At 37.6% G+C, this 14,477-nt stretch overlaps 1 protein-coding gene across 2 annotated transcripts in view; it reads left to right on the top strand.

Moving 5' to 3' along the window:
• SNX7 (sorting nexin 7) overlaps nucleotides 1-14,477 on the top strand; it is a 125,726-nt gene that overhangs the window by 89,190 nt on the left and 22,059 nt on the right. For both annotated transcript variants that reach the window (XM_020998156.2, XM_078155000.1), the window contains exon 8: nucleotides 8,866-9,018. In XM_020998156.2, coding sequence (XP_020853815.2) covers nucleotides 8,866-9,018 — 153 coding nt within the window. The remainder of the gene's footprint in view (nucleotides 1-8,865; nucleotides 9,019-14,477) is intronic.

Raw genomic sequence — 14,477 nt, 5'->3', positions numbered from 1 at the left:
CTAATGATTCTCAAATCTTCCTATTCTGCCCCAGCATCTCTTCTGACCTCCAGTCTCACATCTCCAACTGCCTTTCATACATCTCAAACTGAATGTCCAGTAGACATCTTAAATTCAGCATGTCTAAAATGGAACTCATCTTTCCAACTAAACCCTTTCTACCTCCTACCTTTCCTAAAACTGTGGAGTATAATACTATCCTCAGTCCTTCAGGCTTACAACCTAGGTGAAATCCTCAGCTCCTTACTCTCTCAAGCCTCATATCTAATCTATTGTCAAGGCCTGTTGTTTTAAATTTTTTTTTTTGATGAGGCAATTGCTGTTAAATGACTTGCCCAGATTCACACAGCTAGTGTTGTGTGTCTGAGGATGGATTTGAATTCAGGTTCTCCTGACTCCAGGGCTAGTGCTCTATCTACTGTGCCACCTAACTGCCCCTGTTTTCATTTTTACAACATTTCTTGAACATTCTCTCTTCTCTCCTCTGACAACGACCCCACTCTGGTGCAAGCCCTTGTCACCTTCTGTCTGAACAATTACAATAAACTGGGTCTGTCTACCTTGAGTGTCTCTCTACTCCAATCCATCCTTCATTCAGCCACTAAAGTGATTTTCCTAAAGCACAAGTATGACCATATCACCTCCCCCTACTCAATAAACTCGAGTGGTTTCCTATCATCTTCAGTATCAAGTAAAAAATTCCTGTGTTTGTTGTTAGAAGTCCTACATAACTTAGCTTCCTCCACCTTTCCTGTTTTCTTATACCTTACTCCCTGCCACATATTTTTAATTCTAGTTCCTTCCCTCCCTTAATTATTTCTAATTAGTCATGTATATAGCTTGTACATATATATTTGCTTGTTTGTTTTCTCTCCCATTAGATTGTGAACTCTCTGAGGGCAGGACTGGTTTTTCCCTCTATTTGTATCCCCAGCATCTAGTATAGTGCCTGGCACATAGTAGGAGCTTAATGTTTTTTTTTTTAACTATCCCCTGTCATCTGTGGGGAGGTAGCAAGTTCCCTATCACTGGAGGTCATTAGGCGGGCAGTGGTTAGCCATTTGTCAGCTACTTTGGAGAAGGGATTCTTGGAGAATATCTACTCATGTAGAGATTCAAGTAGAACTCTCTTCCATTTCTGGCCATCAGTCAGTAAACTTTTGTTAAGTGCCTACTATGTGCCAGGCACTGTATTAAGCGCTGGGGATATAAAAAGAGGCAAAAGACAGAACTTGCCCTCAGGGAGCTCACAATCTAATGGAGGAAACAACAAGCCAAAGAATATGTACAAACAAGATGCACACACATATATTCGTGTATTTGACAGATTGCTATAAAGGTTGAACCTGTTATTTCATTAATCTAGGGAGCTGCTGGTTGAGGAAACACCCTCTCCTGATGCTGATCGCCTTCTCTGAAACTCTGAAACTTATAGTTTAGAGAGTTGTCTAGAGCACTGAGTAATTAAATTAAGCAACTTGTCCCACAGTGTCTGAGCCAGTATGTTTCAGATGCAGAGCTGGAACTCATGCATTCCTGGCTTTGAATTCAGCTCTTCAGGCACTACATGACATGATAGATAAATAGCTATTTACATAGGGCTTGAAGGCTTACAAGGTTGCTGTATGAACTTCCTTTTTTTTTGTCACATTTTCCACTCTACTGTAATTCAATAGGTGAAATGTATTTGAAAGCTTCCAATTAATTGAATTTAGACAGCACATCTAAATATCTTATAACCCTAAAATGCACATCCCTATTTGCTAGTTTTCAGTTTTCCTAACACTGAAGCATAGCACTAAAAAACAAAACAATTATTTTAAAAATAGTTCCTGAGCAGTAAATATAACTGAGTTTACAGCAAATGCACTTATGTGTTTTAATGAGCTGAGGGTATAGTGGTTGGTGGTGGTTTGTGATGTTTTGGGTTTTTTTTTTAAGCAATCGTTTTTTTCCTCCAACTTTGAAATTTTCTGCCCAGTACTAACTTCTGTTATAAATAGTATTTTTTTTAAAAAATTAAATGTATCTATTATAAACTGCCAAATTAAATTATTTATTTATATGCCAAGTCTCTTATCCCAACACAAGAGGGCAGTACTTTAGTTGTTTTCATTATAGACATATTTTTAAGTGCGGTAAGGCAGGAAGCCCAGTATTTGTGGAGGAAGGGGACAAGTTTGATTCTTTACTTTCCTATGAATCAGTCTCTCCAATCAAGTTACCTATTTTTCTTAATTCATATTTCCTTAACCAGATACCTATTTTATTTATTTATGATTGCATTTTGGATAATTTTTCTTTTGCTTGTTTGTCATTTTCTACTGTTATTTCTAAACAAATATGCCCCAAACAATAAATTAGAATATAACAATTTAGGGCACATTAAAAATAATTATGATAAATTCCCCGATGATTATATGCAATCTGACCAATATCTCAAAAATCAATAGACCAAAAATAAAAGACCCAAGTCTCAGAAATAGTTTTATTCTATATTTGTAACTGTGAATGGGTAACCTAAGTTGAATGTGGGGACTAATCATGAGAATTCTCTGATTATATTGGTGAATTTAGAGGATGCTAAATTATTTAGATGGTTCTGGTCTGATGATAAGGGTAGTTCCTGATTTCCGAATCTAATCCTGTGGCAGAAAAAAGTAGCTTGAACCCCCACTTAAGGTTCCTTTTCTCTATTAGGCTGGAAGTGTATATGATTTTTTGAGGTCAAAAAGGACTCACCAAAAAGTTGAAATGTTACCTGTCTCCTTATCTAGATCTATCCCAAGTATATCTCCCTTTCTATAACTGCTACATCATTGAGAATATATGGTTCCCACTTCCATTCCACTTACTTCTATGGTACTACTCTGAAGTCTCGATGTTTCCAAAAGATAAATTCACTTGAGGATGCCATATTGGCATCCCTCTTCTATTGGAACCATATGTCCTCATAGTGAAATGTAAAATCCAGATGCCTTCTTCTCCCATATTGTACATTTAGGCCTTTGGCATTCTTCATGCTTTGGTGGAGGGGGGGGGGCATGTGCATCATCCTCTTCTTTAAGAAACTACCTCTGCCTCGGAACTTGTTTTCTCATAGAAGGTCTGATTGTGGTTAAGCTTTGGATTCCTAGAAATGCTACCATCAAGGAAGGTGCTGCCCAGGAAATCCCTCTTCTCTTGCTATCAGGAGCTTCCCAGAAACCCTCAGTAACTCCTCATTTCAAATGAAGGCCCAACTCTAGAACTCTTGAGACCAAAAGTTACTAGAGAGGCATTGATGCTGCCATTTTCCAGTTCCAAATCAGTTCTTCCTCTCCAGGAATTCTGTTCCCTCCCCAAACCCTGACCCCCATCTATGATAAGAAGTTAGATTCAAATTGTTTAATGGCTTACTCTTCCAGAGAAACTTTCAACAGCCCTCTGGGAACAAGGGTTCATAGGCTCTCACCACTCAGCCAGTATGGCACCTTTCTCATCCGCTATCCCATGTTCTAGTCATGTGTGTCTTTATCGCTTCTTCTCTGGAGATGTACTCAGGCACTCAAAGCATAGGAAGTTAAAATCCAAGAACGTTTAGTACTTGAAAGCCCAGTTATTGTTTTATTTGAACTTAAAGCTCTCAAACAATAATAGGAAGCCTAGCCAATAACAACATGATTTTTAGTGCATTTCATAAACAACGTGCTTAAAAAAGCTGGTTTCTTTGTTTGAACCTTGAGAGTCCTTGTTCCTAAAAGCTATGCCTTTCTAAATGTGGCTGAAGATCTCAATAACTCTTTTGGTCACTGTATCACGCTACTGATTCGTATTGACTTTACGAACCACTAAAACCCTCAGATTTCTTTTGGAACAAATGCTTTCTAACCATGCTACCCTATATTATATTTTCAAAGCTGATTTTTTTTGTGCCCAGATTTTCTATTTATCCCTTTTGAATTTCAGCTTATTAGATTCATCCCAGTGCTCTTCCTGAATTCTGACTCTTTCGTCCATTCTTAGTTATCTCTCCCAGCTTGGTGTCATTGACAAATTTGATGAGTATACCATGTGTCTTTATCCAGGTCACTGACAAAAATGTTAACTAGTAGAGGACCAAGTACAGAACTTTGGGATACTCCACTGGAGATCTGATGCCACTGACATGGAACTTTTCACAACTACTCTGGGTCAGGCCATTCAATAAGTTTTAAAGCCATATGAATATTTCTTTGTCTAATTATTATCTAGTATTGTCTTTTTGTTTCTCCGTCTTCTCTAGTCTGGGATGCTTTACAAGTGCATTGATAAAGTCTAGGTGTGTTTTGTCAATGTTATTTGCTTCATCTTCTGTTTTAGGAATCCTATCAAAAGGGAAATAAGGCTAGTCTGGAATGAGTTGTTCTGAAGGTATGATGACTCTTTGTAATCACTCCCCTTTTTGATATTCACCAATCATCTCTTTAATGATTCATTCTAGAATTTTCCTAGGAATTTAAATAAAGCTCAACTGAGTTATAATTTGCAGGCTTTGTTCTCTTCCCATTTTTGAAAATTGGGGAAACATTTGGATTTCTCCAATATTGTAATAACTTTCCCATTTTCCAAGAACTCAAATATCATTGACAGTGCCTTAACAGTCATATTTGTCGATTCTTTCAGGATTTAAGTATTGTAGGAAAGGCCCTGCTCAGGCTCGTTCCCTGGTAGTTTGTTTGATATTGGAATAAGGCAAAATATAGAAGATTTGGCAGTTCAGGAAAGGAAGATGTACTTAGCCATAATATGATATCTTACAAGCAGAGCATTCTTGCCCTCTGCATTGCCCGTCCTAGACCATCTTTCAAGCATCAAAGAGGAAATGGAGCTTCTTTAGGACTTTGTACTCAGGAAACTAGGAAGCAACATGGACCAAATCATGAACCTGTTAAATATCAAGGATAGTTTTAATATCTTTCAAAGAGAAGAATGAACCTACCTCACATTTTAGGGAGCTCGGGTAGATATTCCTCCTATATTACTGAGTTATAGCTCACCCCAGACAGGCAACATGAGTTTTTCAATGGCATCAAGGTGCTATCTCACTATCTCCTTACTTATCTCTGATATCAGCTCTCTGTTACACATTTTTGTTTTCTGATTGCCAATGTAAAGGTCATTTGTCTTTTGTAGAGAAAACCTAAACAAAATACTAACTGAACATCCCTGCTCTCTGTTGTTTATCATAATCCCATCTACCCCAAGCAAGATCCTTTGTTTTCTTTGATCCTTCTTTTTCTTCCCATTTAACTTTAAATGATGTATTAGTTGACATGAATCTCCCTTCAGTTCCATCTCATTTTGATCTTTATTATTTCATTTGCTCTTTTTACAGTATCGTGCCATATTCTTATGTGTTTACCTCTGTTACCTGGTCTTGTTTCTGGTTTTTTTTTTTTGCACATTTGTTCATTCATTTATCTTCTTTTAGATTGATTGATTGATCCATTCATCTATCCATCCATTCATGTTTTAAAAGAATCTAAATTGATTGTTGAGTTTCTTGTGTATCCATATGTCTCTTTGGACAAATGCCACTTTTCCTTTCTGGTGGAATTGTTTCCCATTATATCTTAAGAATTTCATTCTTGAGTATCTCCCTTCTTGAGGCAACTTCCCTTGAAGCACTTCTTACTTCCTGAGATCTTACTGTGTGGGACAGCGACTGCTACCCAAATTAAACTCAGAGACTTCTCAAGGTGGAAAGCAAAGGTTACCTTTATTACAATCTCTCGAGATGGCTGTCTGCTCCTCCAATACACGTGGAGAGAGATACACCCGAGAGTAACAGGGGCTGCCTTATAAAAGCAATTCTCCGCCCACCACGCAAAGTCTCCACCCCCTACGCAAATAAGTCTCCACCCACCACTATCCCTTACCCCCTTAACTGGGAGTGGGCTTACATTCTAGGTGCGAAATTCAAAGACAAGGAAAGAGGCCCAAGGGCAAATGGCTTAGGTTGGGGGTGAGGCAGGGCTTATTCTTTCTGTTAAGTGCTTAAAAACAGGGTCTGAGTGGGGGAGGATTTTGAAAGTCGGAATCAAGAATTATTTGACCCTTTGAGGAGCTTTCACTTCTGAGAGTTCATTTCTCACACTACCTTCTGAATTCATTACCTTAATTACACTGAGAAGTCTTCACTGGGACATCCCATTCATTACCTATATTTCCTTTGAATCCTTCCAATCTGCCCTTCTAAAATTTAATTTGCATGTCAGACTTTACCCAGATGTCCTCTCCTTTTGAATCACAAATTTTAGGGTGAAGTGATCACTTTCCCTCAAGATTCCCATCACTTCTACCGTCCGTATCATACTACTAAAAGGGCTTGTGATCTTTTCCCCAGACTCCTTATTTAATTCCAACTTCTGTTCATGTGGTTCATAGTACACTTCATTGACAAAATTGCCTCTGTTTGACCTTCCCCTAAATATTCTCCATGGTGATTTTTGCTCTGGCTTTTGAATTTCCTCATGTGAGTTTACTTTCTTAGTCTGTTATGTTATCTCATCCCCACCACGTCTTGCCTATCCTTTTTTGTTTTGAATTAGGTATATCCATTCAGAATCATAGTCTAGTCATAGGCTTCACCTCACCAAGTTTTAACCAGGTCAAATATGGTTCCTTAAGTGAGGACTTACAGTTTCTCCTATCTGTTTCCTAAACTTGGTGTGATTATGTATAGACATTTGAAGTCAGGGCTTTTTATAACTAACTCCTTTCTTGGATTTGTCTCCCGTGAATTTCTGAGTATGTCAGTTGCTATTCTTCCTTCTTTGTAGATATAGTATCTAACTTTGGGAGTATACATAGACAGCCTTCTCCCTACTCATTGTCCCATTGAAGACACCAAGAAAATGCATTCTTACCAGCCATACCGTAAGTTAGATGGATTCCATCCCTGTCAGGAATCTCTCAACCTTATATTGTAAGCTGTGATCCAGAAATCCAAAACCTTTTCTCAGACACCGATTTTTAAGTGACCTGTTCACTTCCTTAATTATTTTTTCTCTTCTGCATCCTTTGCCTTCAATGGGTAACTGTGAGGAAAACATCTGTACCACTTTGTTCAGCTTCCTGCTCAAGTCCCCATAATCATTGGCAATACTTTCCTGTTTAAGCCTTCTGGTAGTTTCATTTGTGCCCATGTGAATCACCAGACATATATAATTGTCATCCATTTTAATAAGCTTAGGATGGGGGAGGGAAGTTCTCTGTTATATCTTGGATACGTGCCCCAGAAGAAAACAGGTCTCTTTATTTTTGTTATTAAATTGACAAATAACTGCCTCTCTCCCTGAGTAGGGAATCATCAACTCCTATGCTTTGTTTCTTTTTTTATTCCTTACCGTATGATCTCTTGCCTGATGGTTTTTGTGGCTCTGCTACATTCTCTGCAAGACGAGCAGAGCATCTAGTTCACCTCTCTTTGATGGTTTTTGTGGCTCTGCTACATTCTCTGCAAGATGAGCAGAGCATCTAGTTCACCTCTCTTTGGGAAGAGCTCAAATCTGTCTTTAAGTTCTCATGTTAAGCTATATTTGAGATGGGATTTAAACCAAGATCTCACTGATTCCAAGTCCAATGTCCTATCCACAGACCACACTGCCTTTTCTCTTGAATACACTTAGGCTATATTATATCCTCTTCCATCCTCTTGGGCCTGTTCAGAGCAGTAGATTAAGAATTAAAGGATAACAGCTATAGCCTAGAGACCAGCAGGGAAGACATTCTTGTATAAGTATACATTGCTGGGTAGACAACATAGTACTACCAACTACACATTTGCCAAATTGAATGTTTGTATACATAGATTTCTTGGATTTCAAAGGAGAGAAAGGTTATTGAGGGGATGGAAGTAGAGGAATGATCTGGAAGCAGTAATGCTAGAAACAAGGCATATGTCAACCCTGCTTCTTGGCCTTAAGAATCTTGGGTATGGTAAAGGAGTAGCTGGACTGTGGCACTCTCAGGTCAAATTAAATCTCTAGTAGAATAAAAGTTCCTTACTGCCTTACTTTTGTGTATGTGTATATGTACCTATGCACACATGTATGTATGTATGTATGTATGTATGTATGTGTGTATGTATGTATGTATGTATGTGTGTGTGTGTGAAATGATTGCAGTTCACAGAGGCTGAAGGGGACTGGAGGGAAAAGGGAGAGGAAATGCTTTGGTCAGCAGCACACATGGTCCCTGGGAGTTTAAAGCTGAATGGTTTAGCCGGATTAGCTCCTCTCAGGTAGTAGTAGCAGAATCAAGGCAGAAAATATCTAGGGTAAAGATGAAGACGTGTGTTTGGTATTTCATTTAACCCTAGGAAGTGAAAGTGGTTTTGTTTGAAAAGTTTAAGGATATAGGAAAGGTTTTTTTTTTCTTTTTTTTGTTTGTTTGTTTTGTTTTAATTAGAATAGGATTTGGACTACAAAAGAGCACAATGCAATGAGCTAATAGTTGGTCAAACCACAAAAGAGCAGAATTATCTTAGGCCTCATAGTTAATGCCCTGAGGTTGGTGATGTCTCAACATTTTATCCCTAAATAGTATTTGTATCATATTTAACCAAGAAAAGAAGAAATCATCTAATTGCAAGATTTCTCTAATCATATGTTTTGCATGATTGAACATGTATAATCTGTATCAAATTTTTTACTGTCTCAGGAAGGGGGAGGTTAGAGAGGGTGAGAGCACATTTGGAACTCAAATTACAAAAAAATGAATGTTAAAAATTATCTTTGCATGTCACTGAGGAAAAAATAAAATATTAAAGGTCAAAAATAAACAAAATCTTAAAAAAAGAATTCTCTAATCGGTTTTTTTTTTCTTTGAAACTATGTTCAGCTTACAGAAGAGATTGGAAAACTAGAAGATAAAGTGGAATGTGCGAATAATGCTCTGAAAGCTGACTGGGACAGATGGAAACAAAACATGCAAAATGATATCAAGTTGGCATTTACAGATATGGCTGAAAAAAATATCAGCTACTACGAACAGGTAATTGTCTTGAACACTTACCTCAGTTTTTCTCACACAAGCACATCAGCATTATTCTGTGTCACCCCCTTTCCATCTCTAAAATTTATATATCACAAAAAGTAGCTTATGAAGCACAGAAGTAACAGTGAATTTGGTTAGTGCTTTAAATTCAGCTTGAGTACATGGGCAGAGTTAGAGAAAAGTGGCATGTCTTTGGGGTTATTTGATTCTAGCCCTTTGTTTTACTATAAGGAAATTGAGCCTCATGAAACGACAGAGAGGTAAATGACAGAGCCAGAATTCAAACTGCCTTGTTCCCTATCATACAGATCTGTACATTTAGATATGGTGCCTTGGATAGAGAGCTGGGCCTGGAGTCAAGAAGACCTGAGTTCAAATCCAACCTCAGATATTTATTAGCTGGCCAAGTCACTTAACTGCTGCATCAGTTTCCTTACCAGTAAAATGGGGTTTGCCTCATTTTCTTCAGCTTTAAAATGGGGGATAATAATAGCACCTTCCACTCAGGGTGATTGTGAAGATCAAATGGGTAATAATTGTAAAGCACTTAGCACAATGCCTGACACATAGTAGGTGCTCCATCAGTGTTGGCTATCATCATCATCATCATCATCATCACTGTTGTTGTTATTGTTGTCTGTTTGGCAGAATCACAGAATTTTAGATTTGGAGAGCACTTTTGTACTCATATAACCATCTTTATTTTAAGGGAGAAAATTGAGGTACATAGAGGCAACATAACTTATACAGGATCTCACAGCTAATTAACAGCAGAGGTAGAATTAAAACCCAGATATTATTCTCAGTCCCTGGGAACTGAAAAACAAACCACTTCTTTCTTCTCACAGCAGGGTATGGGGAACTACAGAGGCAGACTATAGTAAAGTTAGGGTGACTTTTACTTATTTATTGATGTTTTAAGACAGAGTTCTTTGGGAGAGTGGAAACTTAAAGGGAAGTAATAGTAGTATAAAAACAAAAGATGTAAATAAAACATAAATAAAACCAAGCTCTCTCAGTTCTCAGTTCATTGAACTGTGAGTTCCTTGAGAGCTTATCCCCATTACTGGCACAGTGCCTGGCACACAGTAGACAATAAATGTTTATGGACTGACTTTCTTCTATACCATGGTATAGGATTTGAGAGAGAGAGAGAGAGAGAGAGAGAGAGAGAGAGAGAAACTGTGTTTCATTGATTTCCTTTGTTAGCCTATGTATGTATGTATTTTTGCATTTAAAAACATAGTTCTTTGAATGGATTCATAGGCTTTGCCAGATTGCCGAAGAGTCCCATTACACCTACAAAAGTTTAAGAACTCCTGTACTTTTCTCAGATTTGCAGATCAGAAACTAGGCGTAGCCAAAACACACAAAGGAAATTGTCTTAGTAGCCAAAATTTAAGAATTAGATAGATTTCAGGCCTTGATATAAGGAAAATTGGGAAAGGGAGATAGAATAATAATATGTTTGGCCCTACTTTTTGCTTTTCTTTTGTATTAAGGGAGGGAAGGAAAGTTCTTTAAATGTCATTCTCTTTTTTCCTGGGATCTTAAAAAATATTCTGTAATGCCTTCGACCTCTCCTCCCGTTTGTGCCTCTTTTTCTTTTTCCTCCTTCCTTATATTTTGGAGATCTGAGATCAGGTGGGAAGGAATGAAGAACTGTCAGGAGGACTGAGGAGAAAACCATTTCAGTTCCACTCTTTTACTGCCTCATTTTTCCTTAAGTTAAGAGACAATAAAGGGAGCTATGAGGTTAGTTAAAGAATATTAACACTATTTCTTGATTCAGGGTAGAGCCAACCATTCATTTTGCTTTAAATATAATAATTTTCCAGTTCTGAATACAAATTGGAGTTCTCCAAAAAAGTAATTTAAGAAAATATAGATTCCATAATATGAATTTAATGAAGATAGGGGAATGATTCATTGACAAATTATGCAGTTGTTTTACATTCTACTATGTCCAAGATTTCTAAGATGTTTGGAAATAAAGTACTGCCTCTTTGGGAGCAGTAATTAGTACATATGCTTTCTTAGTATTCATTTAATTAGTTTTTGTTTTAATCCGTAAGCATAAATACCTAAAAGTCTCTAGCAATGAAATAATTTAAAATATTTTAGTTGAATAAACAATGTGTATCATCACAATTCTTTACGTTAATAGTTGACCATCATTACTTGAATATGCAAATGATGAGCATGGTATTTTCCAGATGATGGAGGCACCCTGAAAGCCGGTGGAAAACTTGTGACTTAGTAGATAAGTCTTAGGGAACTGCCTCTGGTTAAAGTGATAAAAATAAAGATAAACATAAAAGATTAAGTGATTAGCCCAGGTTTAGAGATAGGGGATTTGAACCCAGGTGTCTGGACTCCAAGCTGAGGATTCTTTCCACGATGATTTACTGCCTCTTTTAGAACTTAGCTGACATAGTGGAAGGTGTCTGTACTGAAAATGAATAGGATCTGCCTTCCAGTGCTACATTTGCCACTTAGTTGTGGTACCTTTGGGCAAGTCACTGCACTGGCTTCTCTAAGCTTTCATTTTCTTATCTGTTAAGTGAAGATAGTGCCACCGACCTATCCCATTTCACAGGGTTATTGGGAAAACAGAATAAGATAATTGTGTGGAAATGCTTAATTAAGAAAATTATTCAGAGGTAAGGTTGGGCTATTATTGTTTATGAAATGTTACATAACCTACATACTAACAAAAACTGCTATATTTGCTTAGAATGTTAGAGCTGCCTTTATGTGAACATGTACTTTTATCATCTGCATATTTACATTTTTCCCCCCATGTGGAATACTTCTTAGTTTCCTTAACACTTAACCTAATTATATTATCTTATGATGCTCTTTAGTTCTTTCTAGCAGCTTCTGTATACTTCATTTTAAGCTCCCCCCAGAAATTATCTTTTAAACCTTCATAAATACATGAAGTATCTTGAGTTTTACATTTGTAAATTAGGATGAATCTTTTTCTTTGCTTTTTATTCCAACTTTAGAAGCCATCAAAACTCTTATTTTGAGGTTATTTGTCTGTTGTTCCCTTCATAGATAATTCTAAATTTGTTTGTTATAGCACTCTAGGAAAGCATAATTGTGAGGACAGTTCCCTTAAATAATCAAGTCTTATTATTGTTTTTTTTTTTTTAAGTCTGCAAGGCATGAGCATGGACAATCTGCTATTCTCTATTAAGTTCAAAATATCCCAGACATGAAAGCTGAATATTTCCCAGTCTTCCCATTTCCTTTGTAATTCAATCAAATTCATATTGAGGAACCTGATTTGTACACGTAAATAAGGCAAAAAAGAGATCCCTGTTGTTAAAGCAAGAGATGAAATGGGACCCAATCATTTGTCCTTGGGTTACCTCACACTAAACAGAATGTTCATGGCTCAGTTAGAATGTCAGATTTTAATATCTAAGTGGCAGAGGAAAATCATGTTATAGATGTGAATCATGAGCTGCATAAGATCCTAATTACAGGCAGAACTGGGACTCTAGGAGGATATTGTACCTAGCTGTACAGATTGATTCATTCAGTCTGTTTGGTGCCCAAGTAATTATGTATCATAAATTAGTGTGGGTAAGAATTTGCCCTTCCCATTTTATTCATTTAGGTTTGGCTGCACTGAGGGTATGTGATTTCCCAAAGTGAGCATTATATTTATTAATTATGTTAAAAGCTGAGGTTCATTTAAAGTTACCTTCCAAGTTCACACAATAAACAGAACTGACATTTATATCCAGGTCCTTTGATTACACATTCATATTTGTTCCATTGAATTATCTTCTAATATTTTTTGCTACATATTGTCAAATGTATTCTGGACTAGCATCTGCAAAAAAAAATAGTGACTTCCACTGAGATGGCAGCATGAAAGATGTTAGAGATGTGTGTCCTAACAAATGCCCCAGCAAAATATGTAAAAGGTCACCAATTGAAACAAAGATCAGTAAGTTCAAAGAGAAACACCTGTGAATTCCTGCTTACATTACAAAGACTGTACAAGATGTAGCTAGAAACCTTCAGGCATCTTGGGTGGGAAAGATCCAGTTAGCAAGAAGCCAGATGGATCTCTAGTAATTAGGACCTCAAGGCTGTGAATCTGGGGCCTAAAGACAGCAGAATCTCCTGTAAATAAGGCTGGAAGCTGGAGGGACGCTGGTTGAGGGCACAGCAGAGGTTATAGCTATTCTCAGGCCCCCAGAAAGGCCTGAAGCCAGCACTCCTGTTGGAATCAAAGCAGGAGACAAAGGGCCAACAGAAGAAAGGCATAGCCTGTACTTGGGAATCCTTTTGGAATCCTAAGACCACAATGATTTCCTTTATATGGCTGAGGCCTATGAAGAGTGCAGCAATATTCCCTTGTGGGGATTTCAAGAGGAGGAAGCAGAATTGGGATCAAGGGTAGCAACCCTATCAGGAAACTAGGAGGTAGCATCAGAAACCAGAGATTGTAGCCTAGGTTATGCAAGTCACTTAACCTCCGTTCGCCTTAGAGGCAGCTAGATGGTTCCATATATAGAGTGCTAGGCCCGGAGTCAGGAAGACCTCAGTTCAAATCTGGCTTCATACACTCACTAGCTGTATGACCCTGCCTAATTCTCTGGAGAAGGAAATGGCAAACTACTCCAATATCTTTGCCAAGAAAACCCCATAAGGAATTGCGAAGAATCAAGACAAGACTGAATGGCTGAACCACAGCCTGTGCCAGGAACTGTGATAAGTGCTGAGAATGAAAATATAAAAAGAATGTTTGCTTTCAAGGAGCTCACTTTCTAATGGGAGAGGAAAAAAAAAGGAAAAAAACAGAAAAAGAGAGTAGGGAAGGGACTGCGGCATGATGGGGTCTGTGAGCTCTCTTTAGAAAGAGCTTTGTGAAGTGTGCTTTACTCTGCCCTCCAGTCAGAGGTCCTGAAGGCAGCGATGAGGTATGAGTATCAAGAGTGATGCATGATGAAGTTCTCAGGGCCATGGTCATTATGGAGTCCAGTTGAAAGGAGTGTAACTGAGTGAGACATAACAAACAGGCTGAAAGAAGTATAAAGTCTTATCCAGGTTTGTGGGATATCAGAAAAATCAACAATAAAATGGACAGACAGAACTCTGATTCAATGTGACAGGAGCTAATAGGGCAAAGCAAAATGACTAAAAATTAGCACGTATGAGGTATCTACTATCAAAGCAACTAAATTTAAAAACAGAGTGAGGAGACAGAGTTTAATGCATATTAGACCAAACAAAAAGCCAAATACCATATCCAAGAAGTCACCAAAGAAAAGTTCTTAGGTATTTTGGAAACAGAGGGCAAGGTAAAAATATAAAGAATCTGCTCATCAGCTTTTGCAAGCAAATCTTAAATTTAAAATATCCAAGAGTGTTAAAGCCAAAATCTCAAACTTCCAAGTCAAAGAAAAAGTACCATAAGCAACCAGAAAAAA

This window comes from Phascolarctos cinereus, unplaced genomic scaffold (genome assembly GCF_003287225.1).
Source record: "Phascolarctos cinereus isolate Bilbo 61053 unplaced genomic scaffold, phaCin_HiC Scaffold_5;HRSCAF=322, whole genome shotgun sequence".
NCBI classification, from domain to species: domain Eukaryota; kingdom Metazoa; phylum Chordata; class Mammalia; order Diprotodontia; family Phascolarctidae; genus Phascolarctos; species Phascolarctos cinereus.
The sequence above is the reverse complement of the archived record's forward strand: the minus strand, read 5'-3'. Positions and strand labels throughout refer to the sequence as shown.